Source organism: Macaca thibetana, chromosome 16 (assembly GCF_024542745.1).
Source record: "Macaca thibetana thibetana isolate TM-01 chromosome 16, ASM2454274v1, whole genome shotgun sequence".
NCBI classification, from domain to species: domain Eukaryota; kingdom Metazoa; phylum Chordata; class Mammalia; order Primates; family Cercopithecidae; genus Macaca; species Macaca thibetana.
The window spans coordinates 61,008,122-61,026,466 of NC_065593.1; the positions used below are offsets into that span (position 1 = coordinate 61,008,122).

The 18,345-nt window shown below is 44.2% G+C and overlaps 2 protein-coding genes across 4 annotated transcripts in view; one reads left to right on the plus strand and one right to left on the minus strand.

Moving 5' to 3' along the window:
• Positions 1–18,345, minus strand: part of ENGASE (endo-beta-N-acetylglucosaminidase) — a 639,565-nt gene that overhangs the window by 341,761 nt on the left and 279,459 nt on the right. The window lies entirely within an intron of this gene.
• Positions 1–18,345, plus strand: part of CYTH1 (cytohesin 1) — a 106,023-nt gene that overhangs the window by 33,060 nt on the left and 54,618 nt on the right. For 2 of the 3 annotated variants that reach the window (XM_050764377.1, XM_050764380.1), the window contains exon 1: positions 10,951–12,907. The exons of the other annotated variant lie outside the window; for it this stretch is intronic. In XM_050764377.1, coding sequence (XP_050620334.1) covers positions 12,880–12,907 — 28 coding nt within the window. In that variant the 5' untranslated portion in view covers positions 10,951–12,879. Of the gene's footprint in view, positions 1–10,950; positions 12,908–18,345 lie in introns of those variants that run through there. 3 annotated transcript variants of the gene reach the window in all.

Consider the following 18,345-nt stretch of genomic DNA (forward strand, 5'->3'; position numbering starts at 1 on the left):
TACCAAAGTGCTGGCTGGTCTCAGACTTTTGGGCTCAAGTGATCATCCCACCTTGGCCTCCCAAAGTGCTAGGATTACAGGTCTGAGCCACCATGGCTGGCCTAGTTTGTTTTTAAATCAGTAACAGGTATCAAGAAGTTTGGACTGGCTGACCTTGGTGGTCCTATCTGTTGCCACCTTTGCTCTGCCCCACACAGTATGTGGGTGTGCTGGGACCTCCTCGCGAGCTCCTCTGTCATGTGACGGTTCGGTTCCGTCTTTAGGGCTGTGGCAGGACTGTGCTGGTTCAGTTTGCTCTATGTCAGCTGAGTAAAGGATGGGTGGAGTATACTGATTTTGTAACTTGTAACATTTGGTCTTGTGGTTTTGCAAGGAAGGGGTGATATATAATCAGTAAGGCAGGAGAGCAAAGGAAACAGGAAGGGGATCTGCAGTGCTCCTGTATCAAAGTAGATCTCCAAAGCAAAAAAGGGCAAAGGCAAGCACACTTCTCCCGCCCACCCCGCTTTTTACTTACTCTTATTTGATCAGAGAACTTTGCTTGCGTGAACAATCCTTGAAATAAGGCTGGAATTTTTTGGTAAAAATTCCTAGCTGAATTTGGTTTAGAAGTATACAGAAAACCCAATGAATTAATTGAATAATCTCCCTTACCCCCTTCTCCAGACGGTTCTCCTGTATTCTCCCAAGTAATAAAAGTACTAGAAAGATCAACTGTATTTATCATTAAATGGCTGGTGCTTATAATTTTTATTCCTTTAATCCAGTTAAACAGTGAGCTTTCCTGATAACCTAGGCATTGTTGTCCCCGACAATAACCTGGGCCTGTTGGATGTTTAAACATTTTCTTTGACCTGGGACTGTGTTGAAACCATTTGTTAATCACACAGCAGGATGATCAGTGCTTACACCAGCTGATGGGACACCTGGCATGAATACTCAGTGATCCCATAAAACCACGTCAAGCTGAGGTTCCATGAACAGTTTTCATTTTTGATGATAGGACTCATAGCTCTCAGAATCAGAGAATGTTTAGAGGTGAAACTTAACCACAGATGTTGGTCAGCATCTTTAGTTTGTTTCCTTTATGTGGGGTGCGGTGGCAGACAGAGAGCCATGGGATGGGAGGAAGCTCCGGAGCTGGGCTTTGAATAATGGGTGGGATTCAGAAAAGTAGAAAATATTGTGAAATTTATTGTATTTTATTTTTTTGAATGAAGCAACAAAAACATTTATTGAAAATGAAAGTACACTCCACAGTGTGAGAGTGGACCCAAGCATAGGGGCTCAAGGGCCAAAATAAATTGTGAAATTTATTTTAATCCAAGTAGAACATAGATATAGTTTTAAAGATCCTATACAGCACAAAAATGGACATGCTTATATATAAGCAGCATTTTTCATAAGAACCCCACAGTGGAGACAGCCAGCTGTCCATCAGCTCATGAGTGGGTAAAGAAGATGAAGTGCGTCGCTACAAGGGAAGATTCTTTAGTCGTAAAAAGGAATGAAGTTCTGACACACACTGCAACATGGCTGAACACAGAAAACATTGTGCCAAGAGAACGAAGCCGGTCACACAAGGCTATGCATTAGGCAAACCTGTAGAGACAGAAAGTAGATTAGTGGTTGTCAGGGGTTTGGGGATGCGGGAATCGGGGTGACCCCTGTGGGGTATGGAGTTTTCTTTTGGGGATGATGAAAATGTTCTAGAATTAGATAGTGGTGGTGGTTGCATAACTTTGTGAATATATGAAAAATCGCTGAGTTGTATTGTCTAAAAATGTCCTCCCTCTCCCAGACAGTGCCTCCTCCCCTCGAATGTTGACCTCTAGATCCTTCAAGATTGGTTCCGCAGTGCAGTATTTGAGTCTCCCCAGATCTCTTACAGAGAATGCTGCTGAGAGTGTGCATTTTCTTAAAAGTCACTCCCCTCGATAGTATACCTGTGCCACTATCTTTGCACCGCTCCCAGGGACTTTTTCTATTCTTCCTCTACCAGCCTGGAATACTCTGGGCCTTCAGAGCCTGATCATCCTTAGCATGCCATGTAATGTAAGGTTTTTTTGTTTTTGTTTTTGTTTTAGCGCTGCCATTACCTGTGTCCTCCAATGGACTGTTGTGTTTTGAAGGGGGAGATACTTTGTTCTCATGACCTTTGTAGGTCTAGCTCTTGGCTAACATAGTGCTTAGCACAATTCAACAGACATCATTTAGAATGAACACATGGGAAAGATTCAAATCTTTTTTGAATAAATCAGTGTACACTTTTATTATTATTATTAATTATTATTATTTTTTTTTTTTTGAGACAAAGTCTGGTTCTGTCGCCGAGGCTGGAGTGCAGTGAGGTGGTAACAGCTCACTGCAGCCTTGACCTCCTGAGCCCAGGTGGTCATCACCCACCTCGCCCTCTGAAGTAGCTGAGACCTACAGGCAAGCGCCACCACACCCAGCTAATTTTTTAGTTTTCTGCAGAGACGGAGTCTCTTTATGTTGCCTAGGCTGGTCTCGAACTCCTGGGCTCAAGTGATCCTCCCACCTCGGCCTTCCAAAGTGCTGAGATTATAGGCATGAGCCATCATGCCTGGCCTTTTAAATTATTACTCTGATGAGTAAATAAATATGTGAGGAGCAGCTGGAAAATGGGAGTATAGGCATTCTAAATGTGTTAGGCCCTTTCAGATGGAAAGTAAGAGAATCTCAGGTTACCGTGTAGTGATACTTTATCCTAAGAAGACAGAAGAAGTAGGCAACTTGGTTGCTACACTGTCATTGTGGGTCTTGGAGCTCAGGTCTCCTTGTGGGAAAATGGTCTTTATAATCAAATCTTGCAGATGTTGTATAATTTCATTAGTCTACATGGTGAGGAATAGAGGAGGTTCAGAGAAAAATATAAATGTATTTTGTATACCTCAGAATTTTAGAAAAGAGAATCCTGAATATGGTTTTTTGGAGGGGTTGAGGAAGAAGTAACTGAGGTTTAAATTTTATCTTTGCAGGGATACCTGTTCTGACCATCTTATTTAAAACTTAACAATACCTGATCCCACCCCCTGCCACATACTTCTCTTTTCCCCATAGCACCCATCACTTTCTAGCATGTTACTTATTATTTGTTGCGTGTATAGTTTTTTGCCTGTATAGTACAAGCCTATTATCACTGTCGCTCAAATTAGCCAGTGTGTGTGGACGAAGGGCAAACCAATGTTGATATTAACAAAGCCCTTTCAGGAAATAAGTACTGGTGAATATGCACATAGGAACTGGCACGTATGCTGGATAGAACATGAATTGCCTCTCCTCTCCCTGTATATGTTTAAAAGGTAATGGAATTTTTTTTTTCTTTTTTTTGAGACGGAGTCTCGCTCTATTGGCAGGCTGGAGTGCAGTGGCACGATCTCGGCTCACTGCAACCTCCACCTCCCAGATTCAAGCAATTCTCCTGCCTCAGCCTCCAGAATAGCTGGGACTACAGGTCCGTGCTGTCACGCCCGGCTAATTTTCATATTTTCAGTAGAGATGGGGTTTCAGCATGTTGGCCAGGATGATCTCGATCTCTTGACCTTGTGATCCACCCGCCTTGGCCTCCCAAAGTGCTGGGATTACAGGGGTGAGCCACCGCACCCGGCCAGGTAATGGAATTTTTTGGTGCTATGTCTGTCAATCTTTTAACAATCTTTTCATGTAGCCAGCAGAGGGCAGCACAGATGGAATTTACCACGTTCAATATTTTTGACTTTATTTTAAAGGACGTTTAAAACTACTGTAGCAACCACTTCTGGGAGTAGTGTGAAGTGTATTTCAATTTCAGGTTTATTCTTATTCTTTCTCACTTGTGAATTGTGCTGTTTCTGCATCGTCTTTATGGAGAAAGATGTTTCTGTTTACTTTATCGTCATGAATATGTCAAATTAATACTTTCCAAAGTCTTTTTGACACCGCCAAGGGTCAAATGCCGCCAAGGGCTGTGGTGAGGTTGGCGATGGTGGGTCCTGAAGGGGCACTGTTCTTTTGCCCCCAGAAAGTGGCAATTACTTGAACCAGAGTTCTTCGAGGTCTTCCCAATGCTCTCAGGCTCCGCGGTGCACAGAAGACCACAGCCCCGGCTCGAGGATCCTCTCTGAGCATCTGACCAAACGCTTTTGACCCCCTTCTCAGAAAGAAAAATCCCCAAACTGTAAATACTCAAAACCACACAGTTTTTCAGTTTTGTGGCAAGTCATGGAACTGATCATGGATTTTCTGGATAGAAACTAAGTAAGATCAGTCTTTGTGATGCATACCTCTCTTATTTTTTTTCTTGCAAGAGTTACTGGTCCTTAGGCAAAAATTGGAGTAAATGCAAATTGTGTACATAAAACAAAGGATATGGTTTAGGTTTTCTTTTTTTTTTTTTTTTTTTTTTTTTGACATCTAATCGGCTTTGAGTTTTTCTTTGATAACAAAAGTGCTGACAAGTCTGTTTCATAAAGGTATGTACTAGCAAATATGATCAGAAATCCCGTAGCTTGCTTTGCTAGGTACAAGGTAAGCCTATGTCAAGGAATGGCAAGTTCTTTGAATTCTTGGTGACACATTACATATATCCTTTGTCATCAACTCTTTTTTCCCCCAAGGTCTAACAGTTGCATTTATGTCTATAAACAAAACTAGTATACATCTATGTTTTTTAGGTAACCAAAGTAGAAGGAACCTTTGAAAGAATTGTGCAGTGTGTCCAGGTGTCTGGATTTCTGCCTGCAGAGACTGGACAAGTCTTTGTTATGCTCCACCCCACCTTGCAGATGTTCTTCGGGACTTTGGAGGACACTCGCATGATTGTATGCCCTAAGCTGTCTCCCATTGGCAGCCCGTTAGGAAAGATCTAAGCTGCAGAGAGAGAACACCAGGAAGCAAAATGATTCACCCCCAAATTCCAGAAAGGCTTCAAGGTACCCAGGACCTGTGAGAATGGAGACAGGGAAACGAGGGTGGTTTGAAGGTGTTCATTGTGGCAGTTAAGATGCCCAGGTCTCTTCTCTACCTCCCGCAGCAAAGGCAGTTTCTCTTGCACTTCTGGTGAAACATGAAGGTTTAATTTCTGAGAAGGCTGTGAAGATACAGAGAGCGAGTGAAAATCTATATTTATTTAAAAAAATACCAACCAAGAAGCAGCACCGAAAAAGTCTGTATATTTAATTGTGAGATCCCCATCCTTTCTCCCTCAGTGTAGCCCCCCAAATACTGGTGGTCAGTTTTATACTCCATACAACCCAGGTTGGGGATTGGAGAATACTTCTTTGGGTAACTAGTCCAAGCAAAAATAAACTACAGAGCCCTACATGTGGGGTCTCTACACATTACTGCCTTATCATGTTACATTGCCACGCATCCATCTGTAGGCCATGCCTGCCACACAGCTTTTAACCAGGTTATTAGTGTGTCACTCTTAAATGAGGAGAAATAGACTATGCTTGCCTAGAGACTTAAGGAAAACCTTCAGTGTTAGCAAGCAGAAGAGCAAATAGAAGTTTAAGGAAACAGGTCATGGGACATGTAGAAGAAAGCTTTACAAACTATATACTTAAGAGTCTCAGATATTAAATTAATGAAACAAGAATAGGCTGCTATCAAAAAGGACTGTGGGTTGAGTCTTTCTTATCTGAAATGCTTGGAACCAGACATGTTCTAGATTTCAGAACTTTTTGGATTTTGGAGTACCTGCACTGTACTTGCCAGAGCATCCCTAATCTGAAAACTAGAAATCCACAATGCTCCAGTGAGCATTTCCTTTGAGTGTCGTGTTGGCACTCACAACATTTAGGATTTGGGCACGTTTCAGGGATTTCAGATTTTGGGTTTGTGTTAGGTAGACAGCTTCAGAGGCCATGACACGGGAGCAAAGCTGGAGACCAGTGTGGGGTCTGGTGCACTGTGGACGAGGACAGAGAAGGAGGGGCTGGTGAGTGGACGGAGATGATGGGAGAATTCTCCACAATCCCACAGCCCAGAGATAATGATTGTTAATGTGTTAAGTATATATTCTTCCTGGCTTATTTCCTTTTTCATTTTTATAGTCTATGCATTTTTGTTACATGATTTTTTCATTTAACAGTATAACATAGACATCTTTCTGTCTCTACAAAAATAGTTATGCAACATTTTCCAATTTCTTTTTTTAAGTGCCAAGGAATACTTTTAAGTAACTTGCAGGACAAATGCCCACACTAAATAAATACAACAGAAGCTCTGACATCACCACACCACAGAAGCATAGACATTAAAATACTACATTATGTCTGTCTAGTTGGCATGTGTTTTAAATGATAATCCACACTGTGCATTTAGCTGTGGCTAGGCTAGCACTTTATTTTTTATTTTTATTTATTTATTTATTTATTGAGACGGAGTCTTGCTCTGTCTCCCAGGCTGGAGTGCAGTGGCACGATCTCAGCTCACTGCAACCTCTGCCTCCCGGGTTCAAGTGATTCTCCTGCCTCAGCCTCCCGAGTAGCTGGGATTACAGGTGCGCCCATCACCACGCCCAGCTAATGTCTGTATTTTTAGTAGAGACAGGGTTTCACCATGTCGGCTAGGCTGGCCTCGAACTCCTGACTTCAAGTGATCCACCCGTATCGTCCTCTCAAAGTGCTGGAATTACAGGTGTGAGCCACCACGCCTGGCCTATTTATTTTTGAGACAGGGTCTCACTCTTGCCCAGGCTGGAGTGCAGTGGTACAATCATAGCTCACTGTAGCTTCAACCTTGCAGATTCAAGCGATCTTCCTGCGTCACCCTCCCAAGTAGCTGGGACCACAGACATGTGCCACCACGCCCAGCTAATTTTTACATTTTTTATAGAGACAGAGTCTCACCTTCTCTCCCAGGCTGGTCTCAAACTCCTGGGCTCAATCAGTCCTCTCACCCCAGCCTCCCAAAGGGCTGGGATTATAGGCATGAGCCACTGGCCCAGCAGGCCAGCATGTTAGAAGACAGCTGGTAAATGAAAACAGTTATTTTGGAAATCAGTTTTATAGCAGTGTATAGTGAGCCTTAAAGTAGTTCCTATCTTTTGACCAACCCTTAAGCCCACTTATAGAAATTTAGCCCAAGGAACCAGTAGGAGCTGAGGAGGCAAAGGTTACAAGGATGTTGCAGCATTTTACAGGATGTAAGGAAAGAAAAAGATTAATGCCAACAGTAGAACTGGTTAAGTAAGTTACAACATATACATAATGCAACCATTAAACATACCGGCTCCTTCAATTCCCTTCCAGCCTTAGGGTTCTTTCTAGCCTTCCCCCTTTTCATGTTTCCAAATTCCTTTTCCTGACAGTGGGAAACCTGGCCCCCATGATCTGGCTTGAGGGTCGCACCCTACACCTTCCTTTTGCCCCCAGCTCTACTTCCTGTCCCATCCCATCCTGCTCTCTGCCTGAGGCTGTCCTGGAGGGAGTATGTTTTCAGGCTCTTGTACCCTCTGGTTCCTGGTTGGGTTTGACCAGGAGATGGGAGGGTGAGGGAAGAGTGAGGTCCAGGTGAATCTGTCCTGCTGGTGACTAAGGCTTGCTGAATCCTCTGCCAACGCTCTTGCCAGAGAGCTCCCATTTGCCACTTGTAGCAGCAGTATGGTGCCCTCGCATCCCGTCTGACTTAGCAGTGATGGGGGCTGCCCCTGTTGCTAATCCGGGGGGCTTTGTTACTCCTTGATGTTCTCTCTAAACTCTGCCCTCACTCTGCATATCTTACCTTTCTCCACACTCCCACTCTAGGAATGTTTCTGTCTCTGGGATTGTGATTGATATGGGTATTATGCTTTCAAAAAACAAACCTTCCCTAGAATATTACATAAATATTCACGTAATTTTTTTTTCTAGTGTCATTTATTTAATTTCTTTGTAAAAATAGGATCTTGGTCTTGAACTCCTGGCTTCAGGTTGGTCTTGAACTCCTGGCTTCAAGCAGTCCTCCCACCTTGGCCTCCCAAAGTGCTGAGATTACAGACGTGAACCACAACTCCCAGCCTAGTTTTAAAACATTTTAGGCCGGGCACGGTGGCTCAAGCCTGTAATCCCAGCACTTTGGGAGGCCGAGACGGGCGAATCATGAGGTCAGGAGATCCAGACCATCCTGGCTAACATGGTGAAACCCCATCTCCACTAAAAAATACAAAAAACTAGCTGGGCGAGGTGGCAGGCGCCTGTAGTCCCAGCTACTCGGGAGGCTGAGGCAGGAGAATGGCGTAAACCTGGGAGGCGGAGCTTGCAGTGAGCTGAGATCCGGCCACTGCACTCCAGCCTGGGTGACAGAGGGAGACTCCATCTCAAAAAAAAACAGAAAAAAAAACATTTTAAACCATTACATGCTTGAGTATTCCCACCTAATCTGTTGCTGGAGGGAGGCTAAAGTCTATTTAAGGGATTTATTAATTAAAAATATAGAATGTCTTGAATCAACAGCGCTTGCATCAGAGTGCCCTATGTGTGATTTGTAATATGAATGGCGACAAGTGTTTTCTTCTACTGTGTTGGTTTATTGCTTTTCTCAGGGCCTGTGCTAGCTCCTAAATGTTTCCGATATCATTTGTTCAGACACTGCTCCGAGGCCCTAGATTATTGTTCTGGTTTTGTAATGCGCCATTATTTTTTTAGTTATTTTAAAGTGTACTTTGAAACTTCTAAAAAGTTTCCATTTAAATAAATACATTGTAATCTAACACTCTGTTTGGGATCGATACCATAGATGTGCCTCATGAGCTGGGTATTGTATGTGTTAATCTCTCAGAGGCAATCCCAGTTTATGCTGACTGGCTGATGTAATTATTAATAGTGCCCATTTGCAACCTCAAAAATATCTCAATATGGATGATAAATTATATGGTCACTTACAAGTGAGTGAAACATAGTTTGGTGATGCAGTGGTTAAATGTCTATTTTAAGGAATTGGAGACATGAGATTCATTATTTTCTTTTTTAACAGTGTTAGTTGTTGTACTAGAGATGACAGTGTGATGTCGAGCCAGGTACGCCTTGCCATGCTTCCAGCTTTAAGGGACGCTGCCTGGCCAGGAGCCTATGAGGTGGCCTGCTGTGCCCAGTAGGGATGATGGCTATTACATGAGCCAGTCAGAGCCCCTCTTTTGCGAATGTGAAGTGGAAGTATAACAAGAACGAGGCATTGAATAGTGGGAACAGAAGCTAAAAGTCGCGAGGCCTGGAGGAGCAGGGGACCTGGGAGGCCATGGGTGGGTGGAAGGAATGATGGGGCCTGTGAGGCAGAGGTTGTGGGGAGTGGAGAGGGGGGACCCGGTTGGCAGCCTATCAGAAGATAGTAGCTCCGGGCCTGGTGCAGTGGCTCACGCCTGTAATCCCAGCACTTTGGTAGGCTGAGGAGGGTAGATCATTTGAGGTTAGGAGTTTGAGACCAGCCTGGCTAACATGGTGAAACTCCGTCACTACTAAAAATACAAAAATTAGCTGAGCATGGTGGCAGGCACCTATAATCCCAGCCACTCAGGAGGCTGAGGCAGGAGAATCGCTTGAACCCCAGAGGCAGAGGTTGCAGTGAGCCGAGATCGCGCTGCTGCACTTCAGCCTGGGCGACAGAGCGAGACTTGGTCTCAAAAAAAAAAAAAAAAAAAAAGAAGAAGATAGCAGTTCCATTCTTTCATTTGCCAGGCCGGAAAGCTTGGAATCACCCTTGAATTCTCTCTTTTACACCTCACATGGACTCCATTGGCACATCCTTGGCTGTACCCTGAAAGTAAATATGGCAAGAATATGGCCACTTTTATCAAGTAAGCCGCCAACCCGTCTTACCTGGATGACTATAGCAGCCCCCAGCTGGTCTCCAGCTCCTGTGCTGGCTGTCTGCAGTCTGTTCTTCCCCATAGCCAGAGTGGTCTTGTTACAAAGGAAGCCACAAAATGCTGTGTTGCTCCGAACCCTGGCAGCAGCTATGCATCTCACCCAGAATGGAAACCAGAGTCCTTAAAATAGCCACCAAGGCCCCATGCAGTTCGCCCACTGCCCTCCTCACCTCTGCGACCATATCTTCCACTTCTCCCTACACTGTTCTTCCTGCTCTGGCCACAGTAGCCTCCTGGCCCTTCTCAGCAGAGGCCTTCCCTGACTGCACTTCACTTCCCCCACTCCTCAGTACTTATTACCATCTGACATACTGCATATTTTACTTACTTGTTTCCCCACCTTTCCCATCTCGACAGAGTGGAGACACCATGAGGGCAGGCATTTTTGTCTCTTTGGTCCTCTGATGTCTCACTAGTGGCTGGCACTTAGTGTGCTCAGTGAATGTTGAATGAAACACAAATGATACAACTAGCTTTGTAAAAACTTTTTAAAAACAAGTGACAGGTTATGACAAAATATTTGTAACTTTTAATACAAAGGATTTGTAATCTACAAATGATTTAAAAAATGATAAGCAATAGAAAAGTGGGCAAAGACTTTGAAAAAGCAATTCACGAAAGGGGAAATACCTCAAACTTATGAAAAAGGTAATCAGCATCATCAGTAAAATCAGGTCAGTGCAAGTGACCACCAACAATGAGAAACCATTTCCCACTGTCTGCCTGGCAGGAGTTAGGCTTGGTCCCATCAGGGATGTGGCAAAAGCACTTTGGCAGCATCTGTGAAAGCTTTAAGTACTCAAGCCTCATGACCAGCTTTTCTGCTGGTCTATCTGGGTGTCTATTCCAGAGAAACGCTATACCATTTGACGGTAGAGAGAAAATAGAAGTGACCTGTCCTCTTTTAAGTTGGGATCACTGGCTGTGAATCAGACCTGATACCAGAAGATAGAAATGCTGTTTGGGAATCAATAAACGTAGGTTTTGAAATGGTGCAGGGTGGGACTTAAAACTGTGATTTTGACATACTAAACCAAAAGGTGACATGTTGGGTTTATATTAGTTGCCACTACAAAACAAAGTGTTTTTTTTTTTTTTTTTAAATACATGCATATGTATTTATTCAACTGTTATTAGGCAAGAAAGAAGAGATTGTGATGAAGTCTCTGCCCTGGAGTCACGTCAGCACCTGTGGTCACCTTCAGAGTCTGACTGGAGACAGCGCCCTGTTGTCTTGCTATAGATGTGTGTGTTTCCAACTCTCCTATGAGAACTGACCAAAGTCTAGCACTTCCTGCAAAGCTGCTGCACGAGTTTGCATTTACAACCAAGACTAATAGGGAGGGGTTTGGGAGTCCAGCAGAGAGCAGGGTGTAGAGGGTGGGCTCTGCAGCCAGGTCTTGTGCTTTGGCAAGCTGTGTAACCTCTCTGGGTGCCAGCATCCTCATCTGTGATCTGGGGATGGCGAGGACACTCACCCCATGGGATGTTTTCAGGATTAGATGAGTTAAGTCACATCAAGCTAGGCACAGAGTAAGCACGCGATAAATGTTAGTTACCTACTGTGACGATGCAGTGGGAAGCTATATCTGGAGCCAGCAGTTCTTCTTGTGAGAAGTTTTTTCTATGAAGATAATTAAAAAGATGTGCCAAAACGTGTGCACACGGGTATTGAGATGCATAGAAAAATTGGAAATCACTTAGAAGTCTAACAATATGGGGCTGGTTAAACATTATGTCTAGACTGAGAAGAAGAATAAATGTGATAGATGTCCATTTACAGGCGTGAAAAAATGTTTGTTATAAGTAAAAGTAGGTGGTTATAAAACAACATAAAATATCATGTGTGTGTGTGTGTGTGTGTGTCTATAAAAGAGAGAGAGAGAATATATATAATACTTATAACAAAAGTCTGGAAAATGTCTACCAAAATGTCATCAATGGTTATCTCTTGGTGATAGGATTAAGGTGGGTTTTTTTCCCTTGTTACTATTTTCTAATTTTCAGCAATGAATCTGTGTCATGAACATAATAGAACTATGCAGGAAAGAATCTTGGGTGCGGCATATTACAAATCATAATGGGGATTAAACTGAACTTAGATTGGGAGTTTGGCCCTTGGATTTTTTTTTTATTATTATTATTTTTTGCCTCTAATATCTGCTTTCTGCTTTTAGCCTGTGACCTCATAACTTGCTGTAATGATTACGATCTCTTAGTCACTGTCTTGGGAAATGGGCTATTATCTCATTGTAAGGGGACCAGGGATTTTAATGATTCCATTTTAAGAAAGTGTAGTCGGCTTTCCATGGGCTCCCCATCCATGGATTTAACCTATTGTGGATGGAAAATATTTGGAAAATAAAAAAAGGTCACACCTGTACTGAACACATACAGACTTTTTTCTTTTCGTTTTCTCTAAACAATATAGCATAACAACTGTTTACATAGCAGTTACATTGTATTTGGTATTAGAAGTAATCTAGAGATGATTTAAAGCATATGAGTAGATGTATGTAGCTTATGTGCAAATAATTAAGGACTCAAGCATCCGTGGGTTTTGGTGTCCATGGGGGTTCCTGGCACCAGTCCCCCTTGGATACCAAGGGACAACGATACTGGAAAGTGAGGAGAAAAACAGCGGCGAGCCCTGGCTATGACTTTGGTTGGGTTTGAGAAAAGACTAGAAGTGTGCTACTAAACTGGTTTGACTCCAGTGTAAGATTGCTTTCAGGGAAGCAGATGGTTAACACACTCGGAAGGTGCTTGAGCTTGACTTCAGGAACTGGGTGGTGGCACTGACTGGGAGTGCCGCTTCTTTGGAGGCTGGAGGCTGATTGGCCCAGGCGTGCAGCCAGCCATTGCCTGTGTTCAGGAAGCAGCTCTGAGCTGTCCTAGTGGCTGGGCAGCTTCACAGGTATCCCCAGCCCCTCCCAGTCAGACCCCACAGGAAAACTTGGCTCTCAGTAAGTTACCGCTCTCCTTAAAGGACAGAGTGGACTTTTCGTGTCCAGCTGTAAGGAAACAAGATGGTCCTTAAAACCGAAGAAGAGGATGGTGAGTCACAGCTGCCGCCCCCAGCCGGGACTACGCAGCTTGGGGTATATGGAGTGGAGTTTTCCGTATCTCTTTTGATTAGTATGTGAAATCCTCTGAGGATAGTTTACTGAGCCTTTTGGGGAGGAGTTAAGGACCAACCTAGAGTCTGGTTTTTATCTTACTGTTTTCAGGAGAAAGACTGCATAGTCTCTTAGTAGTTAGGAAGCTGAGGCTCTCTTGGGGGGGGGGGTGGTGTGTGTGTGGGTGGGGGGTGTGTGTGTGTGTGTGTGTGTGTGTGTGTGTGTGTGTGTGTGTGTAAGGTAACTCAGTGTTTTTAAACCAAAGAGGTTCCCCTCCAATCTTTGCTTCCGTTAGAGTTCTGCGTTGGGTGTTTCTTGGTAGGTTCCACTTCATACTTGTTGACTGTATCTACTTCCTGTATTGAAATAACAGTTGGTCAGAACTTCTGGGAATTCCACAGATATCCAGAAAGAATCTGATGCTGAAAAGTAAAGACATTAGAGATCAGATTGAAAGAACCAGTGAGATTCGGGATAAATAATACTTGTTTTATTAAATAAAATGTATCTAAGGGAAAAGACAATTAATGTGGTCTTCTCCCTTTGGTTGTTAGGTGAGGACTGTTTGAAGCCTGGGAGGACAGGGTCTGTAGAACTTCCTTCATCTGCTCCACACCCGTACTGTAAACAGTGGAGCTATGAGTAATGGGATGACGAGTTGTGGCTTCTAAATCCCAAGAGATTCTGCTGAAGAGCTGTGTCTTAAAGCCCTGGGTCAGCACAGGAGTTGTGTTTGTGGACATGTGTGTGTTTTATGTATTTTATTGTGCCACGTTTATCAGATGGTGATGTTGTAATGCTGTAAGACAAAATAGTAAAATGTGTACTGCTTTGTAGCTGGTAATGTATGATATATTTAAATTTGGAATAAATATTTGGCTGTGTTTCAAAGTGGATTTTGTGAAAGTTGTAATAAAATTTGGGGGTCCTCTTTAGGCTTTTCCCACTCTGGTTCACTATAAAGCACATATTTTAAAGCCCCACCTCTAAGTGCAAATGATCCTGGACAGTGTCCACGGGCAACACTGAAAACTGCAGCACGCGTTGGGGACGCTGGGAGGGAAGCACGCACAGGTGTCCATAACGATACTTCTGTATCTGAAGAGGGGACAATAGTGAGGGGCAGTGCCAGGCCAGGACTGAACTGCCTGATTGGTGCTTTTGTAACTGAAAGGTGAGTCCACACTAGCCAAGGTCTAGTTCCAAAGGGAACACTTTTGAGAGTGGAAGAGGACACTAGTGACTATGCTGGGACAGCGGGAGTGAGCGGGGCCTGGCCGTGGTCCCTCATGCTTACTGGCTGCTGGTTACTCCGGGTGAGCCTAGCTTCAGACCCACCGGAGGTGCAGTGTAATAGTCACTTTTTATCCTGGAGGCTTTAAAAGTCAACATAAACTACCCTATTCAACAGTGGGAGTGAGGGGGGCGGGGCATGGGGTTAGGGACCGGGAGCTTAGAGGTCGAATTACTGAACAGCTTTGCTTTGACCAAGTAACCTTAAAGAACTGGTGCTTCTCTGCTTCCCTCACCCCCTCCCATGGCATTTCCTTGTGTTGTCACCTGGGACTGAAGGCAGCGTTGCCCTTTAAACCACCGCTAAAATAGATGCCCTTAGACATTGCCATGAGAGACAGAGTGGCATTTAGGTAGGTGTAAAAGGAGGGGAACAAATGGAGTTTCCTCTGGCAGGTCCCTGAAATTCCAGGGGAGGGCAGAAGTTAAGAGTTGGTTATGCTTTCCACAGAGCTGCTTTTAACTAGACTTAATGCCCTAAAGAACACGCCTAAGAAAGGGTATGTGGGGGTTTTTGAAAATATTCTTTAAAGAAGTCAGACTCTTCTGCTATATTAATCTCAAACCCACAATTTTTAGGTTAAAAATATTGCTTTCTGGCTGGGTGCAATGGCTCATGCCAGTAATCCCAGCACTTTGGGAGGCCAAGGCAGGCGGATCACCTGAAGTCAGGAGTTCGAGACCAACCCAGCCAACATGGTGAAACTCTGTCTCTACTAAAAGTACAAAAATTAGCCGAGTGTGGTGACAGGAGCCTGTAATACCAGCTACTTGGAGGCTGAGGCAGGAGAATAGCTTGAACTCGGGAGGCCGAGGTTACAGTGAGCTAAAATCATACCACTGCACTCCAGCCTGGGTGACAGAGTGAGACTTTGTCTCCAAAAAAAAAAAAAAAAAAAAGTGCTTTCTGCCTTTCTTACCTGGTACACTGGTACATACATCAGTTTTCATTCTGTATATGTGTGTTAGTGAGAATTAACCAGTGTAATTAATTGGGCACTATTTTCTTAACTACCATAAATTACTATTATTTTTAACTATTTAATCTTGTTAATGGCTAGTCCCCCTTGATTTGCCTTTTTTTTTTTTTTTTGAGACAAGAGTCTCGCTCTGTGGCCCAGGCTGGAGTGCAGTGGTGCACTCTTGGCTCACTGCAACCTCTGCCTCCCAGGTTCAAGCGATTCTCCTGCCTCAGCCTCCTGAGTAGCTGGGACTGCAGGTGCACGCCACCACACCCGGCTAATTTTTGTATTTTTTGTAGAGACGAGGTTTTGCCATGTTGGCCAGGCTTGTCCTGAACTCCTGACCTCATGTGATCCACCCACCTCGGCCTCCCAAAGTGCTGGGATTATAGGTGTGAGCCACTGTGCCCAGCCTTGATTTGCCTTTGAACCCTCTCTTTGGCATCTCTTTGGGATAGAATCCAAAATCTTTGGTGTGGGACCTGAGACCCTTCATAGGCAGATGCTAAGCCCCTTTCCTGGTGGCAGTTCAGGCCTGCTGTGTCCTGGGCCCTGCCCTGTGGTGTGGCCATTGTTGCTGGCCTCCGTCACTCCCATACGCTTTATCTTGCTTGGTATACACCATTCTCTCTTCCTTCTGGGGAATCCATTGGTCCTTCAAGTTCTGGCTCATAGGCTGGCCCCTCTGAAGCCTCTTGGCATTGCCTGGAATTCTGTGAGTACTTGCCGCACTTGGCCGCTGTGGCGGGGTGTGCTGCTGCTACGGGCTTACATGGCTCTCCCCGCTGGCCTTCACTTTCTGTGCAGGCCAGGGACTGGAGCTGTTTAAATCCTAGCTCCAAGCACAGGCTGCGTCTATGGCAGATGCTCAGTGAACACTGAGCTGAAGTGAATCTGTGTATTTCAGCAGGAGAAAAATGAGAGCTGAGGATGCAGCCGGTGACCCGAGTGTGAATTGGGCTCTGTGAGTAGTGTACCTGAGGTAGATTATTTGTACTCAGTGAGTCTTTATCTTACCTGTAAACTGATGAGAACAGTTTATTGTCAGGAAATAAGCAGAGTTACAGTTGAACTTTGTTGAAAAGTTAAAAAAGGTGGAAATGAGAAAATGTTTTAAGCTGTAAGATAGCATGTGTGTATAAACTAGTATTATTTGTAGGAAACTATGCCAAATAGAATAAAGTATAGGCTTCCTCAGTGGGACACTGGATTTTCAGATTGCATCTAAAATGTTGTCCTTGATGAACTTTCCACGTTATCCCTTTTTTTTTTTTTTTTTTTTTAAAGATGGAGTCTTACTCTGTTGCCAGGCTGGAGTGCAGTGGTGTGATCTTGGTTCACTGCAACCTCTGCCTCCCAGGTTCAAGCGATTCTCCTGCCTCAGCCTCCCGAGTAGCTGGGACTACAGGAACGTGCCACCACGTCCGGCTAATTTTTGTATTTTTAGTAGAGACAGAGTTTCACCATGTTGGCCAGGATGGCCTCTATCTCTTGACCTCATGGTCCACCCGCCTCGGCCTCCCAAAGTGCTGGGATTACAGGTGTGAGCCACCACACCCAGCAGTTATCCCATGTTTTAATGTGTGCCATGGGATTGTGGTAGTCTCTAGTTGGACAAGTTGCTTAGGTTGAGGTGTTTGCAGGAAGACCTGAGGTGCTATAACTATCAATTCACATCCTTCTAGATATTTCTCACTCCCTTCCTTATGGATTTTGTATTTTGCAGAATCAAAAATGGTTACATCTTTATTTTTAAGCAGGAGCATGTTTGGCATTGTACAAAGCATACATCATAGCAAGAAACCTGTATCACCATCTGCTGTGACAAGTTTTGAAGAGGATTCACTCTGGTTTGAATTTTATAGGCTTTCCTGTTGAGTACACCAGAGATGAATGCTCATGGTATTATACAGAGGATTAGAACTGCACTTTCTTCTTAATGAAGGTGAATAGAAACAAGGGCTTGGATTCTGCCCCTTTGAAGAAAGCTGACCCTTACCCATTGTCTGAGTCTTTCTGTAGCCTCTCAAGTCCTCTCTTCATTATGGAATATGAAAGCACAGGACTGGCTGTGGGGGGTCAAGACCCAAAGTCTGATTAGACAGGAGGGAATGTGGAAGGCAGCAGGTGGAATTTTCTAAGAAGTCAGTATCGGTGGAGAGAAAAGGCAGGTTATCATAGGTCTTGGTAGGCACAGGTCTGGGCACTAAGAGCCTTTATTAGCCTGCAGTGTGGTCAGCCGAAGGGAGGACAGAGTCAGGGACCGTAGATGCAGATAGGAGGCAGAGTTGGTGCAGGAGTGGCCCTAGGAAACAGGAGAGATTCCCGTTTTCATCCACCCTCCCTGTGCTTCAGGAGGGTTCGCGGGAACATGGGTGTGGCTGCAGGCTGACAGAACCTGCAAGCAGGTTACTGCTGGTTAAATCAGAGATGGAGGGCTAGACCTTCTGGAAATTTTTAATAGTATCCATCTCTCATTTTTCCCTTGGATCTTGACAATCCTGCAAAGGCAACTTTACTGAATTTACAGTGTTCTTGTCTCTGCCTTTCTTTCTGTTTTCAGCCCAGCTGAGATTTCCTTTTTAGAAAAGGACTCTTTAAAACTGCCACCATCTTCTCCTGTTTACCTTCTGAAGAACTTCAACTTATGGGGAATTCCTGTGGGTTTTGTGTTACATCTGGAGCCATTAAGTAACTAACTGGGACAGAGTCACTAACAGTTGTGTAATCACAGACTCTTAAAGCCATGAGGTGCCTTAAAAGTTACCTAGTCTAGCCCTGGTCAGTTCAGTAAATGAAAGCCATTGCTGTGGCTCCTGGGAAGGACTCTGAAAACTGAGCCCAAATCAGCCAGGATTTTAAGTTTTAACAGCCACTGTTGAGTTTTGATGATCTCATGCCTTCATATATTCCTAGTTACCTTTTTGTTTTTCTCCTGACTACATGATGTGTTTGATTCAGTAGACCTAGGTAATACACTAGGGGAAAAATGGAGACAGAAAAGTCAAATTCTGCTGTCCTGTAGATCAGCTGGTATGTGAGGACTCGCCCAGACACATTCATTTCTTCCTTAAGAAAATAATTTCGTGCCGAGCGCAGTGGCTCACACCTGTAATCCCAG